The following is a 12,930-nucleotide window of genomic DNA, read 5'->3' as shown; positions in this document are numbered from 1 at the left end:
AAAGGCCTCGAGCCCAAGACGGAAAAATTATGGAGAATGTGTTGAAAAGTGTGGTATATCATGTCAGCGGGCACCCGCGTCGGGGTCACTGCCAGGAGACGAGGGAGTCTGGCAGCCTTCGGTTCTCGTCTTCGCCAGCTGAAGGAAAAGCCATGCACGCCACAGACAAAAGGTTTTAAACTTTCGCCCCACACTCCACGCGTGGAAAAAACTTGGGGATTAGGACTGACAGTGGTTCCGGCTCCAAGGAAAAGCCAATCCGGGGTAAGATTTGCATGCATTGGTGAAGAATTGGTCAGGCCTTGGTTCTTGGGAAGTGGCCACATGCGCGCAGGGTCTGTTTCGCTTCCGCCGTTGAGGTGCAGCGCTGGCCAGGAGATTTCCGAGGACAAGTTTTGAAGACGGTTCAAAGGGAGGTTGGTTTACGTTAAACATGACAAGCCCGGCAATGTGACGCCCAACCTAGTTCCCTAAGACGTTAGAGTTATCTAAGACCAAAGCCCAAGTGACCAATGCAAGTAGAATTCGGTTCTCCGCCCGGGGAACTGGAACTCGGAACTAGAACTTTGTTAGATCATCTCCAGACCTGAATTAATTTTACTCAACACCATCTGTCCCGTTTCGTGGAGTAAAGGCTTGGAGGTTCGTGATGTGTCTTCTATAAAGTCGCAAGGTTTCGCCTTTCCTTTAGGTCTAATCCCCTGCAGGCCTGTCTCTACTATCCTATCTATCTCGTACTTGATCTTGGGAATTTGGGTCACTTCGAGTAAAGAAGACATCTACTAAGAACCTCAAGACCAAGACTCGACTATCGACTTCTTTTTCTTCTTCTTTTTCTTTAATTAATTTTACAGATACATTTCCCAACATCACCAGGCTGCAGTTATGGCATCTCTCACAGACACCAAGCAGCATGCAGAAGATGTCGAGTATGCCGGCTCCGGCTCAGCTCCATCTGTCGAAATCGACCCCGAGGAAGAAAAGAGATTGGTTCGCAAGATTGATATGATTATCCTACCAACAATGTGGCTCATGTATCTCCTTTCATAGTAAGTTCATTAAACATTCTATCAATATTGTATCAGGAACAGAAACTGACAGATCAAATAGCATGGATCGAACAAAGTAAGTAATTAATTACAACCTAATAGCACCACTATCAGACCCTTAAAACATGATGAGCTGACTCAATAATAGCATTGGAAATGCTAAAATCGCTGGCATGGAAGAAGATTTACAGCTTACATCGGGCCAATACTCTATTGCCTTAGTTGTGTTCTTCATCGGCTACGTCTTGTGCGAAGTTCCATCGAACATGATTCTCAGCAAAGTAAACCCGAGTGCCTACATTCCTTGCATGATGTTTGTTTGGGGTATCGTCACAATCTGTAAGAATTTCTTCAGTCGAATATCCTCATGATTTCGTGCCTTTTGTCTAACTTTTATCATAGGCATGGGATTCATCAAGACCTATCATCATTTGGTTGGCCTCCGAGTTATCGTCGGTGTTTTGGAATCTTCCTTCGCCCCCGGTATCATGATGTTGCTCTCTTCGTGGTACAAGAAGTCCGAGCAATCCACGAGATTTTCCGTCTACATTTCCGCTGCCATCCTTTCCGGTGCCTTCGGCGGACTTTTGGCCGGTGCGATCACAAGTAAAGTTCCCTTATTTTTCTAATACACAGGAGAAACTTTTGAAGCTAATTTTTTCGATAGGCGGTCTTGAAGGTGCTCATGGAATCCGAGGCTGGAGATGGCTCTTTATCGTCGAGGGTGTCGCAACTTCCGGCTGGGCGGCTGTTGCCTATTTCATTCTCCCAAATTTCCCCGCGACAAGCCAGAACAAATTCACCGCCCGAGAAATTGAAGTTGCCATTGCTCGTCTCGCCACAGAAAATGTCACCGCCCGAAAGGCAGGCGAGAAGGGTGTTGGGCACATCGAAGCGCTCAAGACTGCCTTCAAGTCCTGGGAACTCTGGATTTTGACTTTGGGATACATGACCATCGGTAAGAACCTTGCTACCCCACTCAGAGGCTTTGCCTTCATGTTCAATTTCAACATTTTCATTTACTAATCTAAACTCGTAGTTGGTTCTTCGACACTCTCTTACTTCTACCCAACTCTCGTCAAGGGTCTCGGATACACCGCCCACATGGCCCAATACATGACCATTCCAATCTATGCCGTCGCATTCGTCGTCAACTTAGCCAATGGTTTCTTCGCAGATAAATACAACCGATACAGAGGCATCATCATCGCCGGCTGGATGACAGTCGCCTTAGTCACCAGCGCAATCGTTGTTGGTGTCTACGGTTTCACTGCCCGATACGTTCTTCTTGTCTTGATGGCCGCCGGTCTTTGGACTGCCAACGGTTGCGGTTTGAGTTACGGAGGCTCTACCTTTGGATCTATGGAACCCGAGACTCGCGCTGTTGCCCTCGCTTTCATGAACGGTATGGGTAATTTGGCATCGATTTATGGTGCCTACCTTTTCCCGAGTGAAGACGCACCAAAGTACTTGACGGGATTCGGGGTTACCACCGCTATGTGTTTCGTCGGTATTGTTGCCTACGCATCTGCGCATTTCTTGATGGCCCGTAAGGAGCGCCGTCTAGCTAGTTCTTCTTAAACATCTCTATAGAGCGCTAGATCCTTCGAATATCGATAGATCTTGGGTGGGCGGGGTATTTTTGACTATATACTAATGTTTTATATATACATCATGTAATGCATGCATATTTGCGGCTTTTTTGGTGCGATCTCAGCAAATTCGAAGAGTGGAAGGGGGTGGTGGGATTGTATATATATCTTCTACGACTTTACGAATTCTAATTGCGGGACCAATAACGAAGCAATTGGCGTTTTTGTTTTAAAAAGAATCTATTTAATTGACTACATACAGCTCTAATATTTGAAAAAAATTCTATCTGTGTAAATTTGAACACCTATATACTAGTTGAGCATGGCAACAGAACAACCAAGCTTAAGTTTGACTCCCACCCAGATATAGGTCGGATGAAGCTTAGATCATAGAGGTATCAACTGCGAACTTGGAAATCTGAGAAAATACTAAATGTTCCTGACAGCGCACGAGCACTACCAACTTCAAGCTTCATGAAAATTATTAAATTTTATGGGCATAATTCCTAATGTCTTCCCCCAGGCCCCGTACGTACGACATCTATACATCTTCACGCTTGGTTTCCCATGAATTCGGGGACAGCCGATCACCTAAGTATCTGCAGATCTGTACTCCCTACACGTGTGACACATATCCTGCGTCTACTCAACTAAATAGAATAAAAATGTTAGATAGCATGTAGAGTTAACCGGCAATCATTGTCGTGATCGATATATATATCGTCCTGAGCCTTTTGTGTTAACCCGTCCCAAAAATCCAACACTTCCCAACTGTTCGGTAAGATGTATGCATGCGTAGATGCAACTTTATCACTTTCCGGTACTGGTTTAAACGTTTGCTTCTACAGGCTAGAATCCCTACCTTTTAGATCACCTAATTACCCCGCGGCCCCGCCGAAACCTTGAATCATGACATCGTTGCTTATTAATTTCTATTATTGCAAGTCGTTTGGTCGCCTTGTCGGCGTTAATGGGGATTAAACCGGGCTTACAATTATACAAGCATTATTCAATTGTCGAGTTTATGGATCTAGTTATTATAAATATACTAACACTATATTACGGGTTTTCTCCGCATTGCATTGCATTGACTCACAATCAAAAGGCACCACACCATTGAACGGTCAAATAGCGCTGTTTGGGGGTTCAGGTTTCAGATTTGAGATCTACTTGAGCTTAACGTAAGTAACAAATTGCAAATATATACTAGACTTCGCTTCGAGGGCTAGACCTTAGTCTATATATATAAGCTAGAAGCCTCCCCAATATCCTTTCTAAAATTGATAGCTAACCACCATCTGCACTTATAGACAGATTTGCAAACCACGATTCGAGGTTTAGATCCTTAGAAATAAAACAAATATGGCACAAAGCAGGGCCCAACTGCCCGTCATCCTGGGCACCATGACCTTCGGCGAGAACAGTCGTATCACCGACCCCGAAGAATGCAAGCAACTCATCGGTATATATTCTCATATATTTACACCCCCCCCCTTCCAATTCTTGGATATCTTTATTAAATTAACAAAATAACACCTTAGAAATCTTTAAATCCTACGGCCACACCGAACTCGACACCGCACGAATGTACAATTCTGGCACTTCAGAAATATACCTCGGAAAAATCGGGACAGAGGGCCTAACTGTCGCCACAAAGCTCTATCCAACCGCAAAGGCTGGTGTCGCCAACCCTACAGCCACAAATCATACCCCCGCCTGCATCAATAAGGAAGTCTCAATCTCCTTAAAATCTCTGAATCTCCCATCAATAGACCTATGGTACCTCCACGCCCCAGACCACACAACAGACATCAGCATCACCCTCCCCGCTGTAAACGACCTCTTCACGTCCGGTAAGATCAAAAACCTAGGAATTTCAAATTACAAATCCTGGGAAGTCGCTCGTATTTGTGAAATTTCAAAGGCGAGAGGGTATCAACTTCCTAAAGTATACCAAGGAGTCTACAACGTCATTCATCGGGAAGTAGAACCTGAATTATTCAGTGTTTTACGCCACTATGAAATCTCATTTTATGCTTATAACCCATTGGCCGGTGGATTCTTCACCGCTACGGGTCCAAAGTCTGTCGATGGGGACGTGGAATCCGGCACGAGGTTTGATAATACCAAAATACAGGGACAAATGTATAGGGCACGTTATTGGAAGGAGTCTTATTTCAAGGCCCGGAGCCTCATTGAAGCAGTAGCGAATAAACACGGTTTAACTTTGGTGGAGGTGGCGTTAAGGTGGATCAATCATCATAGTTTGATGAATAGAGAGAACGGGGATAAGGTGATCATTGGAGCTAGTAGTGAAAACCACTTGAGAGAGAATTGTGAGGATTTGGAGAAGGGTCCTTTGCCAGAGGAGGTTGTGGAGGTTTGTGCAAAAGCTTGGGCGGTGGTGAAACCTGACTGTGAAACATACTGGAGGTGATCACCGACTAGCAGTAGAATCGAGTCGAATTGATCAATTGATCGAGTCGCGCTGTTGATAGAATGATCGATTGCGAATCGATGTTAAGCACTAGCAAGTTCCCACTGCAAGACATTATAATTATATCGACCGCTTTCTACTTTTGTCAAAAATGGATTCGTTCCCTACAAAGTATTCGCTACAGTTCGAAACATCAAGAAAATTCCACCCATTGCGACCGGCTTTTGCCTCCTCATTGTGATAGTGTATCATAAAATTAGAAATAAAAGCTAGAAACACGACCCATGCTGCGCAGTAACACAAGAGGGAAATAGATACATTGGATAAGATAGAAAAGGAAAGGGAGACAAAATAGCAGTATTTCTAACAAAGGAAGTATACAAACCGTAAAGTTCACAGGAGCCACACCAAGAAGGACCAGATACTTTTGGCCCGAGAACAAGCTGTAAGGCTAAGATATCTATCCAGTAGAAAAACCGAGCAGACGCCCTAAAGAGGAGGGAACACGGGAATGTACAGGAAAAGAGGCGGAGAAGAGGTGATGTATGAAAAGAGTTGGCTGGTTGGCTGGTTGGTCTATATCGAACAAATGGAGATTGAAAGCCTAAAGGCTGCAAAAGCTAGCTGGTTACCTAGTCGAGGTTGGCTAGGCCCGTCAAGCTTTACTTATCCTCCTTACTGGCTTCTTAATCGTCCTTCTTTGCTCTAACGATTCTTGTGGCCCTGGAGACATGTCCATCCCGTCCTCATCCCTTACTGGCTTCTTCTTCTTCTTTCTTAACCTTCCTGTCCTTCTCATCTCGGCACGTGTCATTTCATCCAACAAGTTCATATCTTCGGGTCTGATCCTCAACCATTTCATCCTGGGCCCACTTTTACTCCTCTCGCTAACTTTAAACCCGTAGATTTTCATCTCATATTGCCTGTGTACTCCCAACCCTGGCGCGATATTTTGTGCAGCGAATCCGTTTAGATTAGCAGGCTGTGGCGGCAAGGATGAAGCGGATCCAGATGCACCGGAGTTCAATGTCGACGCGGAGACAAGTGCGCCAGGTTTCCTAGCCACCGGCGGGATTTGTGCAGGTGTCTTGTGACTCGGAGCACTATAATCGATATCTGTGAATGTCATAAGGAACAGGCTAGCAAAGCTGGTACCGAAGAAAGCGCCATCTACTTGTTGGAATCTTGAATTGGGTGGCGTGTAAACGTCCAAGCAGCATGGACAAAAGAGCTTCACGGTGTCGATATTCGGGGTATCGTTGGAACCACAAGGGAGGACGCGGGCGTTGTTGCAGAAAAATCTGGGACAATGACCGAAATGGGCGGCGAGATACTTTTCGTACATTTGTTGCATCCCCGGGCGAGAGAGAATATATCTCTGGTGAACGAGACCGTACAATATTTCTGCCGAGCTTTCAATCAGTGCGATATTGCCGGCTGTACCAGCACCCATCCTTGCAGCCTTCTTCCGGGCGGCGGCACCGTTATTGTATGCATCGCTTTCTAAGTCAACCTCTGACGCTTCATCGGATGAATCATCAGGCTCAACGTCTAAGATCATTTCTAGCGCCTCCTTATACATCGGAACGATGGCAGAAAGGCCGGTGAGGTTGAAGTCATCCTCGATAAACTCCTCGGTTACTTCGGCAAAGTACTCGTGACCAATGACAGAGCAAAAGTTGGATATCCAAGACTCGGAAACGAGAGATTCTTCCTCATCTTCTTCCTCTTCTTCTTCGCCTTCAACGTCCTCTTCTTCTTCAGCTTCTGAGAGTTCCTCTTCTTCGTCCTCCTCTTCGTAGACGTCGTTATGGGTAGGGTCGTTTGAGAAAACAGGGTGGTCTGTCATCTTGGCTGCTGATGCAGTACCAGTATGAGTGGAGTCTAGATGTAAGAAGATATGTAAGATCAGACAGGAGCTTTAGAAGAGTCCTGGAGCTTGCAAAGTGTGGCTATTTTGTGAAGGATCCAGAGCAGAAGGATGGGTGATGGGTGCCACATGGAACAACCCGATATGTTCTTCTTTCAAGCTCCAAGGTTCCCCACATCACGCAAGGACCCATGTCAGAGGTACCATACCTGCTGTTTTGCTAGCTCCACTGATACTCCGTCTGCCGGCTGTCGAAGCCACAACCGCTGAAAATATATGGTCAATGATGGTGACGTGTTATGGAATCGGATGCGAGGAATGCTAGAGTCGGGCGACGGGAAAACAGGAACCGTGCGGCAGAGGGCAGGGGAAGTTGCCGGCGATGATGATGAAGAGAGCGGTTTCGAGATCGGGAGAAAGTTGAGAGGAGGAGGAGGAGGGGAGGTTGTGGGAGACTCGAGGAAGAAGTGGGTCTGAGAGCTAGGCAAGTAGCTATCTGTGGCTGGAGCGTGGAATAAAGGTGAAATATAAAAATGGAGGTGCGAAGACGACCAAAGCAAAGCAAAGCAAGCAATCGATAACAGAAACAGAATAACAGCCAGCAGAAAGAAGAAACCAAACATTCCAGCCTCCAAAATGGTCACGTGTCCAACACACCACTCTTCCAACACTAGCAACGCACTTTTGCTCGCCCTTTTATTCATCAGGTTCACTGTACAGCCTCGAGACCACCGACATAGTTAAGTAGTATAAAACTGTACGCGCCGATGACGAAGATTGGAAAGAAATATATAAAATATAGAATAAAATAAAAGAAAAATCCATAAAATGGGTATCCTTACTCTCTCCTAGATTAAGTAGAAAATGACGCACTATTAATTTCATAAACGACCCACAGATATGCACTTCGACGGATAAAAACAACGATGTAAATTTATAGAACCCAGTGAAGGAGGCTACCGCGGAAAGACAAAAATATCATCAAGAGACATATATCATATTCAAACTTCATATAACAAGAATTTAGTTAGGTTGCTAAAAAGATATTTAACAAAATTGTATACGCATAGTTCCTCATCTAAGAGACAGCATAACAATATATGTACTAATATAATGCAGAAAATTGGATTCCCACCTTGGCCTCTAGCGCTGGTTCTTGATTATAAATAATATTAAATATATATAAGTTGAATCAGTTTTGGCCTGCCATGTATACCTATACTCTGAGTCTAGATCTCAGTAGAGTATAGAGATTAAGCCCATTTACCCAAGAAGCTCATAATACCCATCCCCAAAACTAGCCCAAGCCCTCCCAAAATCGTGGTAAAGAATCCAGCATAAGTCATCTCACCACCAAACATCCAGTCCTCAGCCCACATCTCCACAACACCGACCCAAACCAAGATACCGGCACTGAGGGCATCCAGCGTTCCAATAGCGATAATAGTCGACGGATCATTTCCGTTAAACCTATCCAACACACCGATACCGATTGCCATACCGATAGGCGTAACTAATGCGAATGCAGATGCAAAAGCCAACTTTCTGCCAAGAGACACGCCAACCGGTTTCATAACCTCAACAGCTTCTGGAGAGCTGGCTGTTGTTTTCGGTTCGGAGGGACGGGGTTCTTCGCTATGAGAGATACGGTTGATGTCATGACTGTGGCTGTGGCTGTGTAGATGACCGTGTGGTACCCGGTTTGGAGAAGCGGTCCCAAGAGCTGCGATTCTAGTTCCCAGAGCAATACCCTCGAACATTTGGTGGAAGAGGATGACAGCAAAGAGGGTGAGGAAGTAGCTATCGCCAGCGACAACGAGGGTAAGCCCAATAAGAAGAGAATGGAATATAATTCCTGCTTCCAACACCAATACGCTAACAATCTCGTTCTGAACCTTCATCTCCGCCATTAGATTAGAAGACATGTTTTCGCGGTTCGCCTCAATCAATTTGGCGTGTCGGGCATGCACAATTCTTTGTCCAAGATACTCCACAAGGAAGGAAAGAAAGAGACCAGCCATAAGAATCGCAGCTGTTGTAGCCTCGTATTCAACACCCTCGAGACATTCGTTCGTGAACATGAGGTTGGCATGAGTAAAGAGGTGGACGAATGCAGTCGAGATAATAACACCTGTACCAAATTGTTTAAAAATGAGAAGCACAGAGTATGCTTTTGAGTTTAAAACCAATGACAGTAAGATCGGTCCAAAGACACCTAGATTCTGTTAACAATGCCTCCAAAATCAAACAAAAGATAGACCTAGGACTCACCGAGGGCGCTTGTTACCAAAATAACGAACAATAAACCAACCCTCAGCTTAATATTATATTCTCGGTCCGTCCTAGTGCAAACCCTTGCTGCACTGGATTTCTCTCCTTCAGCGCCGACACAATGCCTGGTTATTCACAGTCAGCACCTCTACTCTGTATTTCGCATCCCGTAGCCGTGTAACACTCTAGAACAACATACTCAACACCAGCGTGAAAATGACAGTGTAATTGGGGTTCACCTTCCCCTTCTCCGCTCGGTTCCTCTTCCGCACCAGCAAGTTGTACCAGAACATCGTCCCCACTCGGATCAGCACAATACCTACGCATATCCCGTTAGTTTTAGTTGCACACGAATTCGAAAGTTTTAGGCTTATTGGAATCAATTTACATTGCCGATCCGTGTGAGTGACAACCAGTGTATTCCGGAGGGAATTCCGAAGCTGTCAATGTCGCCTTCACAAGATACTCTGTCTCGCCAGCCATACAAAATCTGCCGCAAAATTAACACGTCAACGTTATTACCCCTGCAATCGAGAATGGGCTATCATGGCTTACATCTCAGTGGAATGAGTATGACACTTCGTAATGGATAGAGGGATAGTTGTAGAGGTAGTAGTGCCAGCCGTATGATCATGATCATGGTCATCCTCATGGTCGTCTGCACCAGTTGGAGCCGGCGTAGTTTGCGCTTCAGCCGCGATCTGGACTTCGTCCCCATTTGGTGCAACGCACCACCTGAATTCAATATGTTAGTATTAAAGTTAATTGGATCGACATTTTACAGAGGGTGTCGTATTTAACCTACGTCTGTGTCGCGTGGGCATGGCAGTCTGTATAAGACGACGGTAAATCTTCAGTCGCTGTCGCGGAAGCCAATATCATAAACTCCGTCGCCTCGTGCATACAATACCTGTGTTGTGTGGTAAAATCAGAGTTCAGCAAATTGAATTGTTTTTTCGAAGCAAATACTTCATCAACAGAGTTTAGACATAGAAAGTATACTTACTGCGTCGCGCCGTGAAGATGGCAAGCAGTCACGGCTGTTATGTCGTCGTGGTCATCGTGATCATGATCCGCCGCGCTCGAGGTCGCCTGCGCCGTATTCTGACGTTTGACACCAGCGGAATGCGCAAGCGACAATGCCGCAAACGAGACAAAGAGAACTGATTTTTTCATAATGCCGCGTATAAATTGAAAAGATAATAAATTTCTCAGGGAAACACGAGTTTTATTGATCCGATCCTTAAGATTACGGAGAGATGGGACAGAGAAATAATTAGAACGATGGAAACTCGACCAAAGCTGAAAAGAGGTGCGGCCAAGAAGTACGACGGCTTCGAGGGCGAAGCTGCTGGCTCTATGAGAGAGAAGAGCCGGACGACAAGGCCAATGGAAAAGTAGGATAGGCAAGTAGGCAAAGGCAAGCTCCGGCTACCAAGCAAGGGGATAAATGCGCTGTAAGCTAGACAGTCCAGTGGGAAAGGTAAGAAATGACGCCCCGACGGCTCGAAGCGAAGGAAATCAAGCAGCTTCTCCCAGGACGATTTGATAGATTGGACGGGGCAGATATAAAGGATTTTTAATGGACTGGACTTCATTAGCGTGCATAACATGGTCGCAGCGCCAGGCACAGGCCAAGCCCAGCAGCGACAGGGACCACCCGCCATTCCCCATTTGGGAACCCGAGTGGGAGCGTGTTCCTTGAACTGGTTTTGAGACAGAGTCCCGTCCGAGATTGTGCAGTCGAGGGAAACGTTATCTGGTTCGGGCTTGCGTGGGGACAAACAATCCAGCCATTCGCTGAAACCTTGCGGGCAGGTGGAAGTGAAAAAAAAAAATACTCGCTCACGAGCACCCACTCCACAAAACCGCAGTTCACATTACATGTCAGGTTGGGGTGCAATCGGACTAGAGTCTGTCCGCAGATGGAATGCTAATTCATGTGAGCAGAAATCATGTTGCAATATGGTTATGGTAGTTGCTTACCCATATCTTGACGCAGCCAAGGCGGCTTCTGGAGGCCGGCTGAACTCTTTTCAATGTCGAACCTTCCTGGCCGCGCCAAGATCCCACTCAGCCGCTAGCGAATTCTATTGCATCTTGCAAACCACACACTACAACTCCCTTCATAGCCATATGATCATGCGCTGTCGTTTAAGTTGCGGTGTGTGTGGATAGGACATGAGCAAGTTTCTTTTATCCAACTCCCCGAGATTGATGTCGTGCCACCATTCCACCTGCATCTGGTTGCAGGGAATTGGTAGATTTAAATCCAACCGAGCCAGGTCGAAGATATGCATCGACGGCTTTGTGGCATTTTGACTTGGCATACGACCCAAGAATCGATCGAGACGAGGTAATAGTCTGGTGGATATCATGCTTTAGTATCGTCATTCTTTTCAGGCGCCTCATACATGGCTAGCTGGGCCGTATAGCAAACGGGATAGTTCACTTAGTAACTAGTAACTCCCATAGACATAAAAGCCGGGTACCTGCTGATTTCCGTTGGCAATACCGACATTCCACCTAGATTTTCGTGTCCCGTCGCACTTCGCAACTTTCGCTTGTCCTCCTCCCAAAATAATAATTTTTTTTTTTTTTGTTGAAGTTTGCACGCTCTCATTCATTCCCCAATATGAAGCTTCTCGGATCTAGCTTATTGCTCTTGTTAGCAGTCCTTCCAGCTGGATTTGCGCAAACGACAACTGATGACCACGATGGCCATGCTCCAGCTCCTTCTCCAACCGAGAGTTCAGGTAAACCCTTTATCTATTCCACCTTATTGATCCTTTAGAAGATTTTAATATATTCTGATAGGTTGCGAGCCACATGGCGACCACTGGTAAGTTCATTTGTGATTGTAGTTCCTCAAAGTCATCGTCGATCAAAGGCGCAAACCGACGTCGATACCTTAGGCATTGTACCGGGCCCCGTGTAGATAGAGCCATTACCACCGCTCCACCAACTTCAACGCCAGTCGCAACTGTAACTACGGACGACCATGATCACCATACAGATGACGATGATGATGACCACGATCATACCGGGACCTTAGCCCCTAGTCCGACAGAATCTGTTGGCTGCGAAGCGCACGGAGACCACTGGTATGTCAAATCACCGCGATTTATGTTGCCCCATTTCTAATAATTTCCATAGGCACTGCGAAGGGCCTGTCGCCGTGACTACTACGGCGGCAAAGACCACAAGTCATGACCATGAAGAAGGTGAAGGCACTTTGGCCCCAAGTCCGACTGGATCTGTAGGCTGCGAAGCCCATGGAGATCACTGGTAAGTTTCAATATTCCTATCATGCATGTGAATTGATGTTTTCCTCAACGTGTTCTGAACAATGCGTCCCAGGCACTGCGCGGGCCCACGAGAAGCAACTACCACCACCACCAGCGCTAGCCATGGTACAGGGTCTGGCACTCTTGCTCCAAGCCCTGCTGAATCCGTTGGCTGCGAGGCACATGGCGACCACTGGTAAGTTCAACCCTACATTCGATAGAGAATTTCCGTCATTAACCAAAATGTAACAGGCACTGCGATGGTCCACGAACGACTATTGCAAGCACAACAACTAGCACGCCTACAAACTCGACTCCTCCTGCATTGACTAGTTCCCCAGCCGGTGGTGCAGGTGTGGCTCGCGCAACTGTTGTGGTTATTGCTCCGCTTGCGGCCATTATTGGGTTGGCGTTGGCATTGTAG

At 46.2% G+C, this 12,930-nt stretch overlaps 5 protein-coding genes across 5 annotated transcripts; 3 read left to right on the top strand and 2 right to left on the bottom strand.

The window, feature by feature from the left end:
- Nucleotides 1–885: 885 nt before the first annotated feature.
- AOL_s00173g358 (uncharacterized protein) lies at nt 886–2,630 on the top strand (the record flags this gene model as incomplete). The annotated part of the gene is made up of 6 exons (XM_011128100.1): nt 886–1,049; nt 1,111–1,125; nt 1,198–1,388; nt 1,452–1,655; nt 1,717–2,007; nt 2,089–2,630. 6 exons carry the CDS (start codon nt 886–888, stop codon nt 2,628–2,630), a joined length of 1,407 nt encoding a protein of 468 aa, XP_011126402.1.
- A 1,373-nt stretch (nt 2,631–4,003) lies between these two features.
- On the top strand, nt 4,004–5,078 carry AOL_s00173g357 (uncharacterized protein; the record flags this gene model as incomplete). Its single annotated transcript, XM_011128099.1, has 2 exons — nt 4,004–4,103; nt 4,183–5,078. The coding sequence occupies 2 exons, from the start codon at nt 4,004–4,006 to the stop codon at nt 5,076–5,078; spliced, it is 996 nt and encodes a 331-aa protein (XP_011126401.1).
- A 655-nt stretch (nt 5,079–5,733) lies between these two features.
- AOL_s00173g356 (uncharacterized protein) lies at nt 5,734–6,927 on the bottom strand (the record flags this gene model as incomplete). Its single annotated transcript, XM_011128098.1, has 1 exon — nt 5,734–6,927. The coding sequence occupies one exon, from the start codon at nt 6,925–6,927 to the stop codon at nt 5,734–5,736; it is 1,194 nt and encodes a 397-aa protein (XP_011126400.1).
- Nucleotides 6,928–8,201: 1,274 nt separating this feature from the next.
- AOL_s00173g355 (uncharacterized protein) lies at nt 8,202–10,395 on the bottom strand (the record flags this gene model as incomplete). The annotated part of the gene is made up of 7 exons (XM_011128097.1): nt 8,202–9,163; nt 9,220–9,344; nt 9,419–9,538; nt 9,608–9,709; nt 9,775–9,954; nt 10,025–10,129; nt 10,226–10,395. The coding sequence occupies 7 exons, from the start codon at nt 10,393–10,395 to the stop codon at nt 8,202–8,204; spliced, it is 1,764 nt and encodes a 587-aa protein (XP_011126399.1).
- A 1,459-nt stretch (nt 10,396–11,854) lies between these two features.
- Nucleotides 11,855–12,930, top strand: AOL_s00173g354 (uncharacterized protein; the record flags this gene model as incomplete). Its single annotated transcript, XM_011128096.1, has 6 exons — nt 11,855–11,975; nt 12,037–12,061; nt 12,135–12,323; nt 12,376–12,507; nt 12,580–12,702; nt 12,759–12,930. The coding sequence occupies 6 exons, from the start codon at nt 11,855–11,857 to the stop codon at nt 12,928–12,930; spliced, it is 762 nt and encodes a 253-aa protein (XP_011126398.1).

This window comes from Orbilia oligospora (genome assembly GCF_000225545.1).
Source record: "Orbilia oligospora ATCC 24927 unplaced genomic scaffold scaffold00173, whole genome shotgun sequence".
NCBI lineage: Eukaryota > Fungi > Ascomycota > Orbiliomycetes > Orbiliales > Orbiliaceae > Orbilia > Orbilia oligospora.
Note: the sequence above shows the minus strand (reverse complement) of the source record. Positions and strands in the feature narration are given on the sequence as shown.